At 41.3% G+C, this 17,397-nt stretch overlaps 1 protein-coding gene across 1 annotated transcript in view; it reads left to right on the top strand.

Annotated features, from left to right (window-relative positions):
- The window catches only part of papss1 (3'-phosphoadenosine 5'-phosphosulfate synthase 1), an 84,444-nt gene that overhangs the window by 44,376 nt on the left and 22,671 nt on the right, over positions 1 to 17,397 (top strand). Inside the window, exons 6-9 of the mRNA XM_069925759.1 lie at positions 362 to 475; positions 3,127 to 3,238; positions 5,378 to 5,583; positions 13,657 to 13,792. Coding sequence (XP_069781860.1) covers positions 362 to 475; positions 3,127 to 3,238; positions 5,378 to 5,583; positions 13,657 to 13,792 — 568 coding nt within the window. The remainder of the gene's footprint in view (positions 1 to 361; positions 476 to 3,126; positions 3,239 to 5,377; positions 5,584 to 13,656; positions 13,793 to 17,397) is intronic.

The following is a 17,397-nucleotide window of genomic DNA, read 5'->3' as shown; positions in this document are numbered from 1 at the left end:
GATTCATGGCCATTCCTTCTTGGAGGTCTTTGGGATTGAGATTTTGCTTCTTCCTTTGAGGTTGTCCATGAATTTAGTTATGGCTTTTCCAATGGTCGTCTTTGTGCAATCCTTTGCACAAGATCTGAAATATTGTCTATTCTATTCACCTGTGAATATTACTGGGTATTTGTAATAGTGATTTAATTCATTCACTTTTTCTAGCTACATGCTATTACTGATTATGAACACAGGATGGCACTACAACACAATGCTTTTGATCTTTTGTTCTGCATAAATTAGCTTAAGTTTGCCTCCAGTTATGTCAAAAATCCAATGTTGCGACTAACTTGTTATTGTTTTGGTTTAACTATTTCAAAAGGATATTGTTCCAGTTGACTCTTACGCTGAAATAAAGGAACTGTTTGTCCCAGAAAACAAGCTCGATCTCGCCAGAGCTGATGCAGACACCTTACCAACGCTGGAAATCAGTAAGGTAAGGCCATTCTTCTTTCCTCTTTTCATAGATTCAGCTAGTGGTAATCCCTGTACCAGGAGTTGGACATGGATACTCTCCAGTACACCTATCGTAGCAACAGGTCTACAGCTGATGCCATCTCACTGACTACACAAAACCATGGAACATCTGGACAGTAAAGATACATTCATCAGGATGCTCTTTATCAATTACATTTTGACATTTAACACCATCATCCCCTCAAAACTGATCAGCAAACTCCAAGACCTGGGAGTTAACACCCCACTGTGTAACTGAATCATAGATTTCCTTACCTCCAGACCACAATCAGTGAGGATTGATAAGAACATTTCCTCCACAATCTCCATCCACATTGGAGCACCACAAGGCTGCGCTCTTAGCCCCTGCTCTACTCACTTTACACTGTGTAGTCTGATATGACAATAATACTATCCACAAATTTGCCGACTATACCAAGGTAGTGGGTTGTATAAAGAAGGGTAATGAGTCAGTGTACAGGAGGGAGATTGAAAACTTGGCTGATTGATGCACCAACAACAACCTTGCACTCAATGTCACCAAAACTAAGGAGCTGATTGTTGACTTCAGGAAAGGAAAGTCAAATGTATGTAATCCAGTGACCATTAGCGGATCAGAGATAGAGAGGGTGAGCAAATTTAAGTTATTGGGAGCCACTATCTCAGAGGATGTTTACTGGACACTAATGGCATTGTGAAGAATGCACATCAGCACCTCTACTTCCTTAGGAGTTTGCAGAGGTTTAGTATGACACCAGAAACCCTGGAAAATGTCTACAGAGGTGTGGTGGATAGTGTGCTGATTGGCAGCATCATGGTCTGGTATGGGGACACCAATACCCGCAAGCATAAAGCCCTACAGAATATAGCGGACACAGCACAGGACATCACGCAAAACCCTCCCCACTATTGAGAATATCTACAGGGAGCGCTACCTTCGGAGAGCAACAGCAGACATCAAGGATCCACCCCATCCACCACATGCTCTGTTCTCACTGCTGCCATCAGAAAAGAGGTATTGGTGTCACAAGACTTGTACCACCAGGTTCAGGGACAGCTGCTACCCTCCACCATCACAACAAATTCAATCAGGGACTCACTTGTGTACTTTATTTATTCTCTCTGTATTGCACAGTCAATTTGTTTATATTTATTATCTATTTACAGTCTTTAATTGTTTACATGTATACGCTGTGAACAGTTTTTTTTTGCACTACCAATAAGTGGTAATTCGGCCTTGATGCAGAAAAGTAGTTTCAGGATTGTATGTGATGTCAGTATGTACTCTGCCAATAAATCTGATTTTTATAAATCTAGGCTACCATCAGTGTGGTGGGTGTATTTCAAGTGAGCTGCTAAACTAAGTGGAGGTGTATGTTAAAGATTGCAAGATAGAAGATAATAGTTATGGTGATCAGTGTTTAATAAGCACCTAAAGGATTAAAGCATCCCATATTTTACCTTACAAATTTTTAATGTTATCTAGCATTGATTTTTTTTTAATGATGCATTTAGTTTCTCTTAAATGACTCATTCCCTCAGTTCATTTTATTGCAAAGCTGATCATACTAAAATCCACATTATATTAGTCTGCCTTATAGAATTTGTCTTCCTGTCTCGCTGAATGATATTTAATCCCCATCGACAGTAATTCTTTAGGAAGAACATGAATATGATCCATTTGTGTTCAGGATTCAATTAACTACTATTCAGTGTATCAGTTTCCCTTCTATTCTGCATGAATACTACCTCCAAAACAACCAGAAAACATTCCTTAGTCACTCGGGGAGAGGAGGATCCCAGAAGATTGGGAAAACATCCAGTGTGACTCCATTGTTCAAAATAGGAGAAAAGCCACGTAGAAGGGCATAAATTAAAAACCCGCAGTATTGGATGAAATATGTTGGAATGAATAGAAAGTAGAGAACTGGAATAAATGACTACTTTCAGACTGGAAAGAAATAACTAGTGGAGAACTGCAGGGATCAGTTGGGTTGCAACATGTTCACTATTTAATTAATGACCTGGAAGAGTACAATACGCAATGTTTCCCAATTTGTTGATAAGAAAATGGATGAAAGGGAAAAGATACTGTGATTCTGCAATTGGATATGGATCGATTTAGTGAGTGGCAAAAACTTGGCAAATGGAGTTTAATGTGACCAAATGAGATCTTGTACTTCGGTAAGAGAAATCAAAAGGCAGATTATCTAAATGGAGAGAGACTGTAAATGAGTGGTACAGAAGGATATAGAGTTCTCGTGCATATATCACACAAAGCTTATAGACAGATTCACTAAATAGTTAAAGTGTTTTCATTTTAGTATTTAATGCAAAGGTGTTGGAATTTAAAAATAGGAAGGCTTTGTTGCAATTGTGCAAGATTTATTGTGAGGAATCAGATGGAATACTGTGTACAGATCATATTAAATTGTGCTGTAGGCTCTTTGGGCTTGATGGTCTCCCATTATGTAGCTTTGCCACATAATTCATTAGGTTTACACGATTTAAGTCAGCTCTTGAATGTTGAGGATCATGGTAAATATAGCATGGTTTTCTTCTGGCAAAATGCTAATCACAAACATTTAGGTTTGGAAAAGAAATACAATGTAATTTCTCATTTTATTCTAGGTGGATCTACAATGGGTGCAGGTTCTGGCTGAGGGTTGGGCTACCCCACTAAATGGCTTCATGCGTGAGCGAGAATACTTACAGTGCCTTCATTTTGGCTGCATGTTGGATGGTAAGTACTTACAATTCCTAGGTGAGCGTTAAAAGCCTAAACCGCAACACAGTCAACTAATAACTCAAGTTTGACCACGCCAATTTTGTCAGTTACAAAGGTTTATTGGGGGAGAAAATGTTGAATTTGAATGAAATGTCAGTTGCTAACTCTGGAAGTATAACTGCATCTTCAAACAGATTTTAATTTAACCATCAACAGCATGAATCTCCACCTGATGATCTAGTTCTCAATAAAATCACTACACTGTCTTGCTCTCTCTCCTTCACATAGTCATCATTTACCATTCCTTATGCTGAATGGAAATAGTGGACATATAGTCTTGTGATTCATATATCCACAATGTGTGAAGCCTGTTGTCATCTGACAAGTCCCCTCAGTATTCAATAATCATAACACAAGTCAAAGATAACCCTCAGTTCCTTCTATGTGCTTTTCAAACCATCTTTTCAATTGCTCTCTTTGGTCATTAAGGTTGCGTCCTTCTGTGCTCCCTGTCCTGCTTATTTACTTATTGAGTTGGCTGTAGTGCTTTGACTCAACGGACTGCAGCTTTTTGATGCAGCCAGCCGCAGCTTCCTCCTCCATTTTCTCTCTGCTTGTAAATCAAGCCGGGCGGATTTGCATTCTGGTTCCATTCTTATACATTCAACCATTTCTAGAGAATCAACAACAATGAATTTTCTTCTTGCTAATACATCTTAACCATTAATTTACCCTCATTTTGCTTGTCTAGATACTGCTCCAAGGTAAATAAGTACCATAAATTTTCATATGAATGCTAAGACACCCAACTCTGGTTTTAAAATGAATAGAAAATACTGGAAAAAAACTGTTTAGTTCAGGTAGTATCTATGAAGACAGGAACAGAATCCATATTTCAGATCTGTAGCTTTTCAACATAATTATTTTATCATTGTCTTTCATTTTATCTCCAATTAGTGTAAGGTAAAAACATCATGAGTTGGGACCGGAGAAGGAGTCACCCAGTACTAAGGAGTAACAGGAATGCAGGTGTGACCTTGTACGCTCAAGATAAGTTTGGCAATAACAAGCTGATGAGCAGCAGACTAACAGTGAAGGGTAGCAACAGCTTATTCATTGGACAGTGTAATGGTATGATAATTTACTAAGTGTGTGTCCTGAGGTATAAAAAAAACACCACTTGCTGATATCAGGAGAATGCGCCTTCTCCAACTAACACTGTTAGTTGCAAGTGTTACAATCCGGTAATAAAGAACCTTGATTTCGACTCAGTCTGGTGTCTGACTCACTCATTCTCGAACAAAGCAGACCTAACATTAGTTAAGGGGATTTTAAGGAGATCCAAAAACATGTTTTTTTTTAAAGTTCCAGAGTGTATAGGTCCTCTTTGGAGAGACTTTGAAGAGATCAAGGATTGGCCATTCTGACCCATAGATGTAATTTTTAAAGGTTCCTTTACTGCAGTGTTCCAATAGTCTTTTCAGATTGGGGTCCACAAACTATAATCATTCAACACTAGTGCCAAAGTGGTATAAAGTTGGATTGGATTTGATTCTCTATATGGATTGGTTCATCGGAAGGGAAATTCAATGTTTTTTAGTAAAAATGTTCAACTCTTTGACCGTCCTTTTATTAAATCACCACTTTAACTACCAGCAAGCTGAGCCCATCATGTGCAAGTTTTCTGACTTGAATTCTTGAAAGCCATACTAAAATTTGCTAATATGGTGATTAATGTTTAGAATTTGGGACTTGCTAAAATTCTACTATTATCTGTAGTGCGATTTTTGTTTTTTTCCCCCAAACTTCCATTAGGATGAATAAAGAGCAAGTTTTTACACAGTAACATAATGATCTGGAATTCGGACTCCAAAAGGTAAATGGTTCCAGGTGTTCTCTGCTCCAGCAACCTGAGGTGCCACAAGACTCAAAGGATGATTATTTTGTGCTGGGTTCTCTGTGGGATTGTGGCAGTTGACAAGGAGTGGGCAAGGTGAGGTGAGATTATTGAAATAAGGTTAAAGAATAGAATAAGACAGTTGCAATTTTAATGTTAAATTTGGGAGGGATAAACATCTCTCTATAAGGTTTAATCTAAAAATAAAGTTTAAAGTCTGTACCCTCTAAATAGCCTTTTTATCTTCTGTGTAATAGGTGGTCTCATTAATCTGTCAGTGCCCATTGTCCTGACAGCGATGGATGATGATAAGCAGCGATTGGATGGCTGCACTGCCTTTGCATTGGTTTACGATGGACGGCGAGTGGCGATTCTTCGGAACCCAGAATTCTATGAGCACCGGAAGGAGGAGCGCTGTGCACGTCAGTGGGGAACAACATGCAAAGAACACCCATACATTAAGGTTATGCTTAAAAAAAATCTTTCCTGTCCTTTGATCCAGATGATAATTCTGTTTTTTCTTAAGATAACTATTGATGCAGATAGCATGCTTAAAGTAAGGAATGTAGGAGCTTTGAATGGCCGTATAAAACAATAACTTATGAAATTATTGTGATTGGGGACTTCATTTGAAATATCATTTGCCAACATCTGCTGGTATAGCAATGAGAACCTGATGTGTCTCAGCAGATCAGGCAGCATCCATGGAGAGAAATAGTCAGTGCATTTTTGGGGGGAATCAGGTTTATTGTCATGAACATGACTCACAACATTTGTCGTTTTGTAGCAGCATCATCATGTATTACAGATGCAAAAGTTGTTATAAATTTTGTTTCTGTAAATACATGATTTAAGAATAAAGAATTAGTGCAAAAGAAAAGATGGTTTTTTGTCCATTCAGAAATCTGATGGAAGATGGGAAGAATCTGTTTTTCTAATGTTGGGTGTTTGCTTCAGACTCCTGTACCTTCTTCCTGATGGTAACAATGAGAAGAGGGAATGGCCTAGGAGGTGAGGACGGCCTGGGAGGTGAGGACGGCCTGGGAGGTGAGGACGGCCTGGGAGGTGAGGACGGCCTGGGAGGTGAGGACGGCCTGGGAGGTGAGGACGGCCTGGGAGGTGAGGACGGCCTGGGAGGTGAGGACGGCCTGGGAGGTGAGGACGGCCTGGGAGGTGAGGACGGCCTGGGAGGTGAGGACGGCCTGGGAGGTGAGGACGGCCTGGGAGGTGAGGACGGCCTGGGAGGTGAGGACGGCCTGGGAGGTGAGGACGGCCTGGGAGGTGAGGACGGCCTGGGAGGTGAGGACGGCCTGGGAGGTGAGGACGGCCTGGGAGGTGAGGACGGCCTGGGAGGTGAGGACGGCCTGGGAGGTGAGGACGGCCTGGGAGGTGAGGACGGCCTGGGAGGTGAGGACGGCCTGGGAGGTGAGGACGGCCTGGGAGGTGAGGACGGCCTGGGAGGTGAGGACGGCCTGGGAGGTGAGGACGGCCTGGGAGGTGAGGACGGCCTGGGAGGTGAGGACGGCCTGGGAGGTGAGGACGGCCTGGGAGGTGAGGACGGCCTGGGAGGTGAGGACGGCCTGGGAGGTGAGGACGGCCTGGGAGGTGAGGACGGCCTGGGAGGTGAGGACGGCCTGGGAGGTGAGGGTCCCTGAAGATAGAGACTGCTTTCTTAAGTGTCCTTAATGGAGTGAAGACTAATACCCATGATTGCACTGGCTGAGTTTACAACCTTCTTTTGCCCTTTCCTGTTCTGCATATTGGCACCTCCATACCAGACAGTGATGCAACCTGTCAGAATGATCTCCATGGTACGCCTGTAGAAATTTGCAAAAGAGTTTGGAGACATTCCAGCCACTGGTGAGACTTCTTCATGATGGCATTGATGTGATTGTCCCACGATAGATCTTCAGAGATGCTGTTACCCAGAAATTTGAAGTTCTTTCCCCTCTGCTGCTGATCCCTCAGTGAAGCCTGGTTTGTGTTCTCCTGAAGTCCACCACCAGATCCTTAGTTTTGCTAAAGCTGAGTGCAAGGTTGTTGTTTTGACTCTACTCAGCTAGCTGATGCATCTCATTCCTACATTCTTCCTCATTGCTGTCTGTGATTCTGCTGGCCACCATGATGTCATCAGCAAATTTTTAGATTGCATTTGAATTCTGCGTGCCCACACAGTCATCTGTATATAGAGAGAGAGTAGAGCAGTGGGCTAAGTATGCATCCCACTTGTTGATTGTCAGTGAGGAGGAGATGTGGTTAGTGATCCATACTGACTGGTCTTCCAAAAGGGAAGTCAAGGATCCTGTTAGAGAGGGAGTTGCAGAGGCCCAGGCTTTGAAGCTTGCTGATCAGTACCGAGGGGATGATGGTGTTGAAAGCTAAGCTGTAATCAATGAAATCTTCCTGATGTATGTGTTGCTTTGTCTTGGTATTCTAGGGCTGAGTGGAGAGCCAGTAAGATTGCATCTGCTGTGGAACAATTGCGGCGATAGGCCAATTGCAGTGGCTCCAGGTCATTATTTTTAATTCTGGCCATTACCAACCTCTCAAAGCATTTCTTCTCCATAGATGTGAATGCTACTAGGCGAAAGTCATTGAAGCCAGCTCACTTTGCTCCTCTAGGATTGATAGCCTTTTGAAGCAGATGGAAACACAGAAGCTACAAGATGGAAACCTCCAATTGGAGCAGTGAGAGATTGAAAATGTTGGTGAACACTCCAGCTAGTTGGTTGGCACAGATTTTCAGTACCGGCCTGTTATGCTATCAGGGCTTGATGCCCCACGAAGGCTCACCCTCTTGAAAGATGTTCTTACATTGGCCTATGAGACAGATATCACAGGGTCATCGACTACTGCAGAGATTCTCATTGGTACCGTTGAAGTTTCCATTTCAAAGTAAGCACCAAAGGTGTTCAGCCCATAAGGGAGTGAAGCATCACAGCCATTTATGATGTTAAGCTTGGCCTTTTATGATGTAATGGCCTGCAAACCTTGCTATAGCTGGCAAGTAGCTGTTTGTATATAGCCCTCAGCAGGCTGAACGGCTTTTGGGTGGAGGTACTCATGGCATATGCACGTGGCACATGCTCATCCACACAGGTCTGAATGCAGTCGTGGCATATTCATTCAAGTTTGAAAACGAATCCTTGAATGTAGTCCAGTCCACTGATTCAAAGCAGTCCTGAAGGGACTTTTCCGAATCCCTTGACCATACTTTCACAGTCTACACCTCTGTCCCTGCTTGCATGCAGGTATATAAGTATAGCCAAGCTGGATTTGTAGAAAAGGGACAATCATCAAACAACATACTCTATATTTCGGCATACGTTGAGTCGTAAAACCCATAAAAATCTCTCAAAAAAGGGTGTCGACTTGAACACCAGATATACTTTTGAGACCTTAAATTCAGCTCAAAATCAAATCTGCACTGATCCGACATATGTCAGCATTTGAAAAAAGCAAATAAAACCTGACTGCGACAGATTTTCATTGATATTTTTATTGAAAATAACAAGATGTTTAGAACCCTTCAAAATCATTCTCGCTGTCATCGTCTGAAGCAAAGATGGCGGCAAGCACGTCTATACTCTCACTGTTTAAACCGTCTTCATATGGGTCCCAGTCTATCCGATGAGGTGGTTCAGCTTTGTTGTCAGTGTCCCACAATAAATCATCTTTTGTGGCATTAATTGCACAAGAGATGCAGCACTTTTAAAATGATTTTATCAGTCTCAACTTTAACTTTGTCCCATGCTTTGAGCATGAAGTCACACAGCATATCAAGTGATGCAGCACACATTGCCTCGCCTTTTGTAAACAACTTTTCTGCCCTCGACATCAATATATTCCATTCCTCACGCACATGGCCTTTGATTGGCTTATTCAAGCAGACATTGAGAGGTTGCAATATAGATGTCAAACCACCCAGGATAGCTGCCAGATAAGTATTATACAGTGCTAATCTACTTATAAGTGTTCTCAGTTAAGTGGCTACAAAACATATCCCAGACCAGCAAACTCCATTCTTTGTGTAAACCTCCTGGCCACCTGTTCCATGCATTGTTTATCCATAGATTTACACCATTTTCAACCATTCATTCTTTTACATGAAAATGTACAAAAATACCTGCAAAGAATTTCATTTTCGGTTTAATTCTGCGTTTGAAGATTACCATGGGTCTTAACTTTGTTCTGTCGGCCATGCACGATGACACCACAGTAAACCTGGTCCTTTCGTGGCCTGTACTTCTTGTTTACACAGTTTTAATACCTTTCCATCTGTTCTATTGCCTATCATGTCTAAATTCATGGGGGTTTCATCCATATTTCTGATATTTGCCAATGCAAACTAGTGTTTCTCCTGGTTCCATATAATAAACTGGTGAAAACTTATAACTTTATGATCAAGATCGTTTGGTAGCTTCTGTGTAATTTTAGTTTTTTGGCATAATACCAGATTTTTTCTGTTTATGGAATGATTGCACCAGCCTACTGTAGTCTCAAATCATCACTGAGGTCTGGCTGCGACTTGGCCCACTGCATTGCAAATGTTCTTATTTTATTTCAGATGACTTTGTAGCCATCATGCTTCTGTTCACGTACCCAACTCTGGCCAACGAGTGATTTCTTTTCTCAAAGAACATTGCCTTTTTGGTATTTTTCTTAGTCTTTTCTTTCTTCCTCTAAACTCTTACCAACTTCTCACACACATCAAATTTGTTGGTTTTCTTGGCCACATCTATCGCTTTCAACTTAAAGCTCTCTTCATATTTTTATCGCGTGCTTTGTTGTGTCAATGGACCCTCCATTATAGCAATCACCTCCAGCCAATGCCCAGCAAATCAATCCGCGCAGTATATGGGGATTGACCTGTCTATGGGCCAACGGCCCATCTTGGACATCGCGAGCTTTGGAGGTTGACATACGCCGTATTTGCTGGTCAATGGGGCACCTCAGACAGCCAGACAACTGCAGTCGACAAATGCAGGATATACCATAAAACCCTTAAAAATTATGCTGATAAAGGGGGTGGTCAACTTGTACACCAGTCGACTTGTACGTTAAAGTATTATAGTAGCTAGATTGCTTAATATAGTACATCTGGCACAGTCAGGGGTGGATTCAGGAGTGGCCATAACTCTGGATGCAGAGAAGACCTTTGATAGTTTGGAGTGGGACTTTTTGTTCAAGATACTGGAGAAATTTAGATTGGGACAAACATTTATTAATTGGGTGAGGACACTTTACTATAAACCCCAAGCTAAAATTATTACAAATGGGCAGATGTCTCCAGTGTTTCCACTGAGCAGGTCCAGTAGACATGGCTGTCCATTGTCCCCATTTCTTTTCATACTGGCAATTGAGCCGCTGATGGAAGCCATTTAGGGGGGGGGTGGAATCCAGACATATAGGGGTACATGGTAGGCCAGGTAGAACACAAAATCAGCCTTTTTGCTGATGTGTGTTAGTATATTTGACAGATATCAGGGTGGGGGAGGGGGGGTTGCTCATTGGCCAGGCTGAGGACCACACTAGAGGCATATGTATAGGTATCAGGGTATAAGGTAAATCTGGCCAAAAGTGAGATTATGCTTTTGACCCACAGGGATTATAGACAATATCAATTTAAATGGCTGCAAGAAGGCATTAAATATCTGGGAATAAAAGTAGACAAAGACTTAGGCAAACTTAATTATCTCCCTTTGCTCTGGAAGATTGAGGAGGACCTTGCTAGATGGAGGACTCTGCCTATAACACTGGTTGGCTGAGTTAACTGTGTCAGAATGAAGGTGATGCCAAAGCTCCAGTATCTTTTTTAATTGTTACCCATTTTGTTGCCCCAGGACTTTTTTTTTTAATATGCCAATGAATGTGTCAGAAAGTTCCTGTGGAGCGGTAAAGTAGCTAGAATCTCCATGGAAAAATTAGTGTGGGACTATAATTTGGGGAGTTTAAAATTACCTGATTTCAAAAAGTATTGCTGGACAGCCCAGATATTGCTGCACTCTTTGAGGGAGGGGGTCCCCCTCATGGGCACAAATTGGACTACACATGGTAGGTGAAAAGATAGCAGGAGAATTCATATTAGTGGGGCACCAAATTATTCTCAAAGAAAATGGATAACCCCATATTAAAGCATGTACTTCAGACATGGAAAAGAATAAAGCAGTGTTTTGGATGGAAGGTGGGAATATCTCCCAAAATGCCCTTGACCCATAATAATTTAATACCCTTGACTCTGGGTAATAAAATCCTGGACACCTGGTGCCAGAAAGGAATCAGGTGTGTTGAGGTTTATTACAAGTGAAGGCAGCTCGTGTAATTCGAGCAAATGAAGAATAAATATGATTTGTCTAATAGAACATTCTTCTGCTTTCTGCCATCTGCAACTAAGATCATTTTTTAAGGGACAAATTGGACCATCTATGATCCTGCCCATGTATAGTGACATGAAGATTCTAATTTGAAGGGGGAATGTGCGTAAGTTTATCTCTGATGTATTCCATATTCTAAAGGGAAGGTCCGAATCTGGCCTTATACATGTCGAGGTGTTACGGGCCCAGAGAACACCAAAACCCAGCAGCAATAGAAATTCACCAAGACAAATGGTTAAAAAAGTCATTTTTAATTTTACTTAAACATAAAAACAGATGAAACTTTAACTTATTACGATTAACTTAACTTAACCTAACTTAACCCCCTTCTAATTCTAAGCATGCATTTATGTAATGTGTGTGTAAGTTCGGAAAGGTTATTTGATTCACAGTCCAATCTCACTTCTCACTCCCTCCAAGTTCACCGGTATCAGGCAATTCTTATACGGTGCACAGAATTTAACATTTATGAATTTTCACCAGGCTTTGGTGCTTAAAGGTAATTGGTTACCACTCAGGAATGTTTCTGTTGGTTTCGGAGAGATTTGTTGCTTGTTGGACATACACATACTCATTTACTTCCATCAATCACTTCAGTGTCTTGCTAAAGAAATTTGCTGTATCAGGGTTTTCCAAATTATAACTTCTTCTGCAGGTCACCACATAGTTCCTTTCATTTTCCTTTATTTCATGTGAAACACTCTAGCCAGCCATTTCCTCTTGTATGGACCATAAGGGTTTTCAACAGGCTGAACTCAGAACTCACAATCTGCCAGCTTGTCATGACTGCAGAAACCAGTTCTCTTTCTCTCTCTGCTTGCTAAACCATATGACCTTCTTAGAACAGCAAACTGCAACCAGACAGATTGCGGTACCGAACCCAAACTTCTGAGTCCATTCATCTGTTGCTTTCAAAACAATAATCCATTACTCCAGAGCATGTCCAATTAACATCTACTTGTGAAGTCTCTTGAGCTCGGGTTCTTCTATTTGCACCTCCTTATGAAAACCTTTAGCAAAGCAATTTTCATTGTCCCTACAAAGGCCCCGGGCCCAGAGTGTCTGGTTTGAGCAAAGCTCCTACATTTTAAATGAGATGTTTTCTGAAGTGTTTGTTTGTGACCTACACTAAACCCCCACAATCTATCTCCTCCAAAAACATATCTATGTACAATATAAAATGTGATATCCATCACAGAGGGAAAGATGGGAGTCAGACTTGGGAACAACAATCCATGAGGAGTGGTGGTCAGACCTGTGTCTGGACAGCATGACAAGTTATTAATGCCAGGTACAGGTTGGTGCAATACAATTTCTTGCACCAGCTGCACCTCACACCACAAAAATTACATAAATCAAAGCCAGAAATTTCAGAAATGTGCTTTAGATGTGGCGTGGAGATTTGTCCACTCCACCTGGCTGTGTACGAGATCTTTCTTGGAGAACCTGGGGGATATTTTGAAAAAAAATTACAAAAGTGGATTTTCCACAGGATCCAGAATTGTAGCTTCTGGGAGATATTGGGGACTTGAGTTTTACATTGACCAAAGATCAAATTCAGTTCATGAAAGTCACCTTGTCGGTAGCCAGGATTATATGGAAGTCCGAGTCCCAATTAAATACAACATGACGGAATATGGAAATGCAGGGTTACCTTCCCCTGGAGAAAATCACATAAAACATAGGGAGGAAATATGACATATTTGTTAGAGTGTTGCAACTTTATTTGAAAAACATTGGTACGCAGATTTGACTAGCCCTTCTTTGAAATATGGGTACTGAGACAATCCATCTCAGCAGGGAAATGAGTGGGATTAAGGAAGTAGGAGATGATGCAGACAACGTGCTTTTTTTAGTTTTGTTTTTAGTTATTTCTTTTTATTCCTTACCTTTTGTTATTTAGTCACCCTGGTTGTTTTTTTTTCCTAGATTTCTGTAGGGGTCGTTGACCCCACTAGTATTTGTATCTATATTCTTTATATGACCGTATTCTCATTTGTATTGGGGTAAGGGAGAGACATAAATATATACTCTGTAATATTATATGAGTGTTTAAAGGGATTGTATTGTTTGTTTGAATTTTTGAATCTATGAAAATCAAAAATAAAATATTCAAAAAAATGTAACTATGTATTGATTCACTGCTTTTATTAAACCAACAGATGGTAATGCAGAGTGGGAATTGGTTAGTAGGTGGAGATTTGCAAGTACTTGATCGTGTCTATTGGAATGATGGACTTGATCAGTATCGCCTCACCCCAAGTGAACTGAAGCAGAAATTTAAGGAAATGAATGCTGGTGAGTATCAGTATTTTCTTGATATCCATTTCCATGTTCTTTTTTTTATTGTTCAAATTTATGATCCCAGTCATTATTTATGGTCTAGCTGCTTACAATCAAATTTTAGAGACAATTCTATTTGTAGGTTGTCTAGTGAAGAACATTAAACTTGGGAAACTGCCAGTTCCTCATGTTGGCTTTTTGGTGTTAAAAGGTAGGTGTTCAGAGGAAGCTGCTTTTTTCTCACGTTTCCCTTTCTAATTCTATGCAGTTTGCTATTTCTCTTCAATGATCTGCTAGCCTTTTCTCCTCTGTGATAGAAGATTATAGGCTAATATCCTAATCCTGACCCATAAATGTTAGTTGTATATCTTTGTCTCCTATGGATGCTGTGGGACTGGCTGAGTTTCTCCAGCAGTTTTGTGTATTTACCATAAATGGAAAAATAAGGCAATTATCTCACTCATCTCAACAGAATGGTGAATGAGTGCTTCACTGAGTAAGAAACTAAGATAATATTCTAATTGACCTTGGATCAATGGGAAAATTCTATGGCATTTATTTATGCCACAAAAAAAAGTCATTTGATGTATCTCATTATTGTTCCATCTTGTGCAGTGTAGCTGTTGAAGTTTTGAAGTTTTTTGACAGCAGCAGAGACTATGAATAGGCCTTCAGGAAATAATAGGCACTATACAAACACAACACAGAGGCTAGCAGATTTCTGAATTCTAAGGAAATCAGGAATATGGGCTCGGTGCAGGAAAATCTTATTGACAAAGAAGATAATCCTAACTTTACAGAGCATAATGAACATTTTTATGTCTGTCGCATGAAATTAGTTGCAGCTGGACTTTGATGGATTCACGAATAATTTGGCAATGATGCTACCTCAATAAAATGTGCGGCTGCACCATTTCATCGGATGCAAGGATCGACAACGAGATAGACAACAGACTTGCCAAGGCAAATAGCGCCTTTGGAAGACTACACAAAAGAGTCTGGAAAAACAACCAACTGAAAAACCTCACAAAGATAAGCGTATACAGAGCCGTTGTCATACCCACACTCCTGTTCGGCTCCGAATCATGGGTCCTCTACCGGCACCACCTACGGCTCCTAGAACGCTTCCACCAACGTTGTCTCCGCTCCATCCTCAACATCCATTGGAGCGCTTACACCCCTAACGTCGAAGTACTCGAGATGGCAGAGGTCGACAGCATCGAGTCCACGCTTATGAAGATCCAACTGCGCTGGGTAGGTCACGTCTCCAGAACGGAGGACCATCGCCTTCCCAAGATCGTGTTATATGGCGACCTCTCCACTGGCCACCGAGACAGAGGTGCACTGAAGAAGAGGTACAACGACTGCTTAAAGAAAGCTCTTGGTGCCTGCCACATTGACCACCGCCAGTGGGCTGATATCGCCTCAAACCGTGCATCTTGGCGCCTCACAGTTCGGCGGGCAGCAACCTCCTTTGAAGAAGACTGTAGAGCCCACCTCACTGTCAAAAGACAAAGGAGGAAAAACCCAACACCCAACCCCAACCAACCAATTTTCCCTTGCAACCGCTGCAACCGTGTCTGCCTGTCCCGCATCGGATTTGTCAGCCACAAACGAGCCTGCAGCTGACGTGGACATTACCCCTCCATAAATCTTCGTCTGCGAAGCCAAGCCAAAAAAAAAGAACTAATATTTATCCTTGATAAGCACCTTCTAAGAAAGTCATAAGCCATGGGATCCAGGGAACCTTGGCTATGTGGATTCAGAATTGGCTTGCCTGCAGAAAGCAGAGGATAGTAGTAAATGGAATGTATTGTGCCTGAAGTCAGTGACAAGTGAAGTTCTGCAGGGATCTGTTCTGGGACCCCTGCTCTTGTGATTTTTATAAATGACGTGGACAAAGAATTAGAGGATGGGTCAATAAGTTTACAGTCTACACGAAAGTTGGAGGTATTGTGGATAGTGGAGAAAGTTGTTGAAGGTTATAACAGGATATAGACAGAATGCAGAGTTTGGTGGAAAAGTGGCAAATGGAATTCAATCTGGATAAGTGTGAAGTGATGGATTTTGGAAGGTCAATCATGAAGGCAGAGTATATAGTTAATAGCAAGATTCTTAACAGTGTGGAAGAATACAGGGAACTTGGGGTCCAAATCTATTAGATCTCTCAAGGTTGTGCAGGTTAATATGGTAGTTAAGAAGGCTTATGGTATGCTGGCCATTATTAGTCGAGGGATTGAGTTCACAGTCATGAGGTAATGTAGTTCTATAAAACACTGGTAGAGTTGGAATATTGTGTTCACTTCTGGTCAGTTTATTACAGGAAGGATGTGGAACCTATGGAAAGGATGAAGAGCAGATTTACCAGGATGTTTTCTGAATTGGAGAGCATGTCTTATTAAGGTACAGCTTTTCTCCTTTGAAAAAAGGATAGAAAGGGACATGATAGAGGTCTCCAAGATTATGCGACACATAGATGGGGTACACAGCAATAATTTTTTTCCGAAGCAAGAGTAGCAAATACCAATGGACATCTGTACAAGGTAAGAGGAGCAAAATTTAGAGAAAACATCAGGGGATTTTTTTTAACTGAAAGCAGTAAGTGCCTGGAATGCATTGGCAGGAGTGGTGGTGGATGCTGGTAAAATAGGAACATTTAAAAGACTCTTAGACAGGCACATGAATGAAGGAAAAATAGAGAGTTATGGGTGTGACGTAGGGAAGGTTGAGTTTGTAGAGTAGGTTTATATCGGTTACCATAACGTTGATAGTCATATGGCCGGTATGTTCTATGATACTTCAGACAAAGTGAGCTTGCAGCATGGACTGGATCCCTTTACGCCATTAATAGCTGGTAAATGAACTGGTGTTTGTTAGGTGGTAGTAGAGACCTACTTATTTAGTGTTGTAATGTTGGAGAGTGGCGGGCAGTCTTGCTGATAGCTGACTGGTAACTGATAGGTTGGAGGAGCATTGCTGTTTGGGGATGATAACACCAACATAAATGTGCAAAGACTGAGAAGCTGGAGGAACTCTGAAGGTCAGGCAACATCAATGGGTAGAAATGGTCTTGATAAAGAGTCATAACCTGAAATGTAGGCTGACCATTGCTGACTGACCTACGGAGATCCTCCAACTTCTCATTGTTTTCTCACAATTCCCAGCATCTGGAAGCTTTTGTGGTTCAGACATAAATATGCCTTGAGATTGTAAAATCCACACCCCTAGAATTAAACAAAAACTCTGGAGATGCTGAGATCTAGTGTAGCTCTCCTGAAGAAGGGCTTTGGCCCAAAAACTGATTGCCCTGAGCTTTCCATGAATGATACGAGCTGATGAAGTTCTCGAGCTCTTTTTTGTTCTCCCACAGAGTTAACAGGCTGATTTTATTTCCACATAATTGCATTGGAATAGATAGAAAGTATTTCAGCTTGAAATACTGACAAATCTTTTTCTCCCATGGATGCAGCTTGTTCCACCAGCAGCTTCCAGCATCTGTAGTCTCTTGTGAGTCAAAAGATTTTCTGCAATGTTACAGAATTGCCCCTGAATAAAGGGGAAATTCCTTCATTTAAAATAGTTAATTTAGCCAAAGCCACATGATTATTGTCTGCTGTGGT

The sequence above is a fragment of the Narcine bancroftii genome, chromosome 3 (genome assembly GCF_036971445.1).
Source record: "Narcine bancroftii isolate sNarBan1 chromosome 3, sNarBan1.hap1, whole genome shotgun sequence".
NCBI lineage: Eukaryota > Metazoa > Chordata > Chondrichthyes > Torpediniformes > Narcinidae > Narcine > Narcine bancroftii.
Note: the sequence above shows the minus strand (reverse complement) of the source record. Positions and strands in the feature narration are given on the sequence as shown.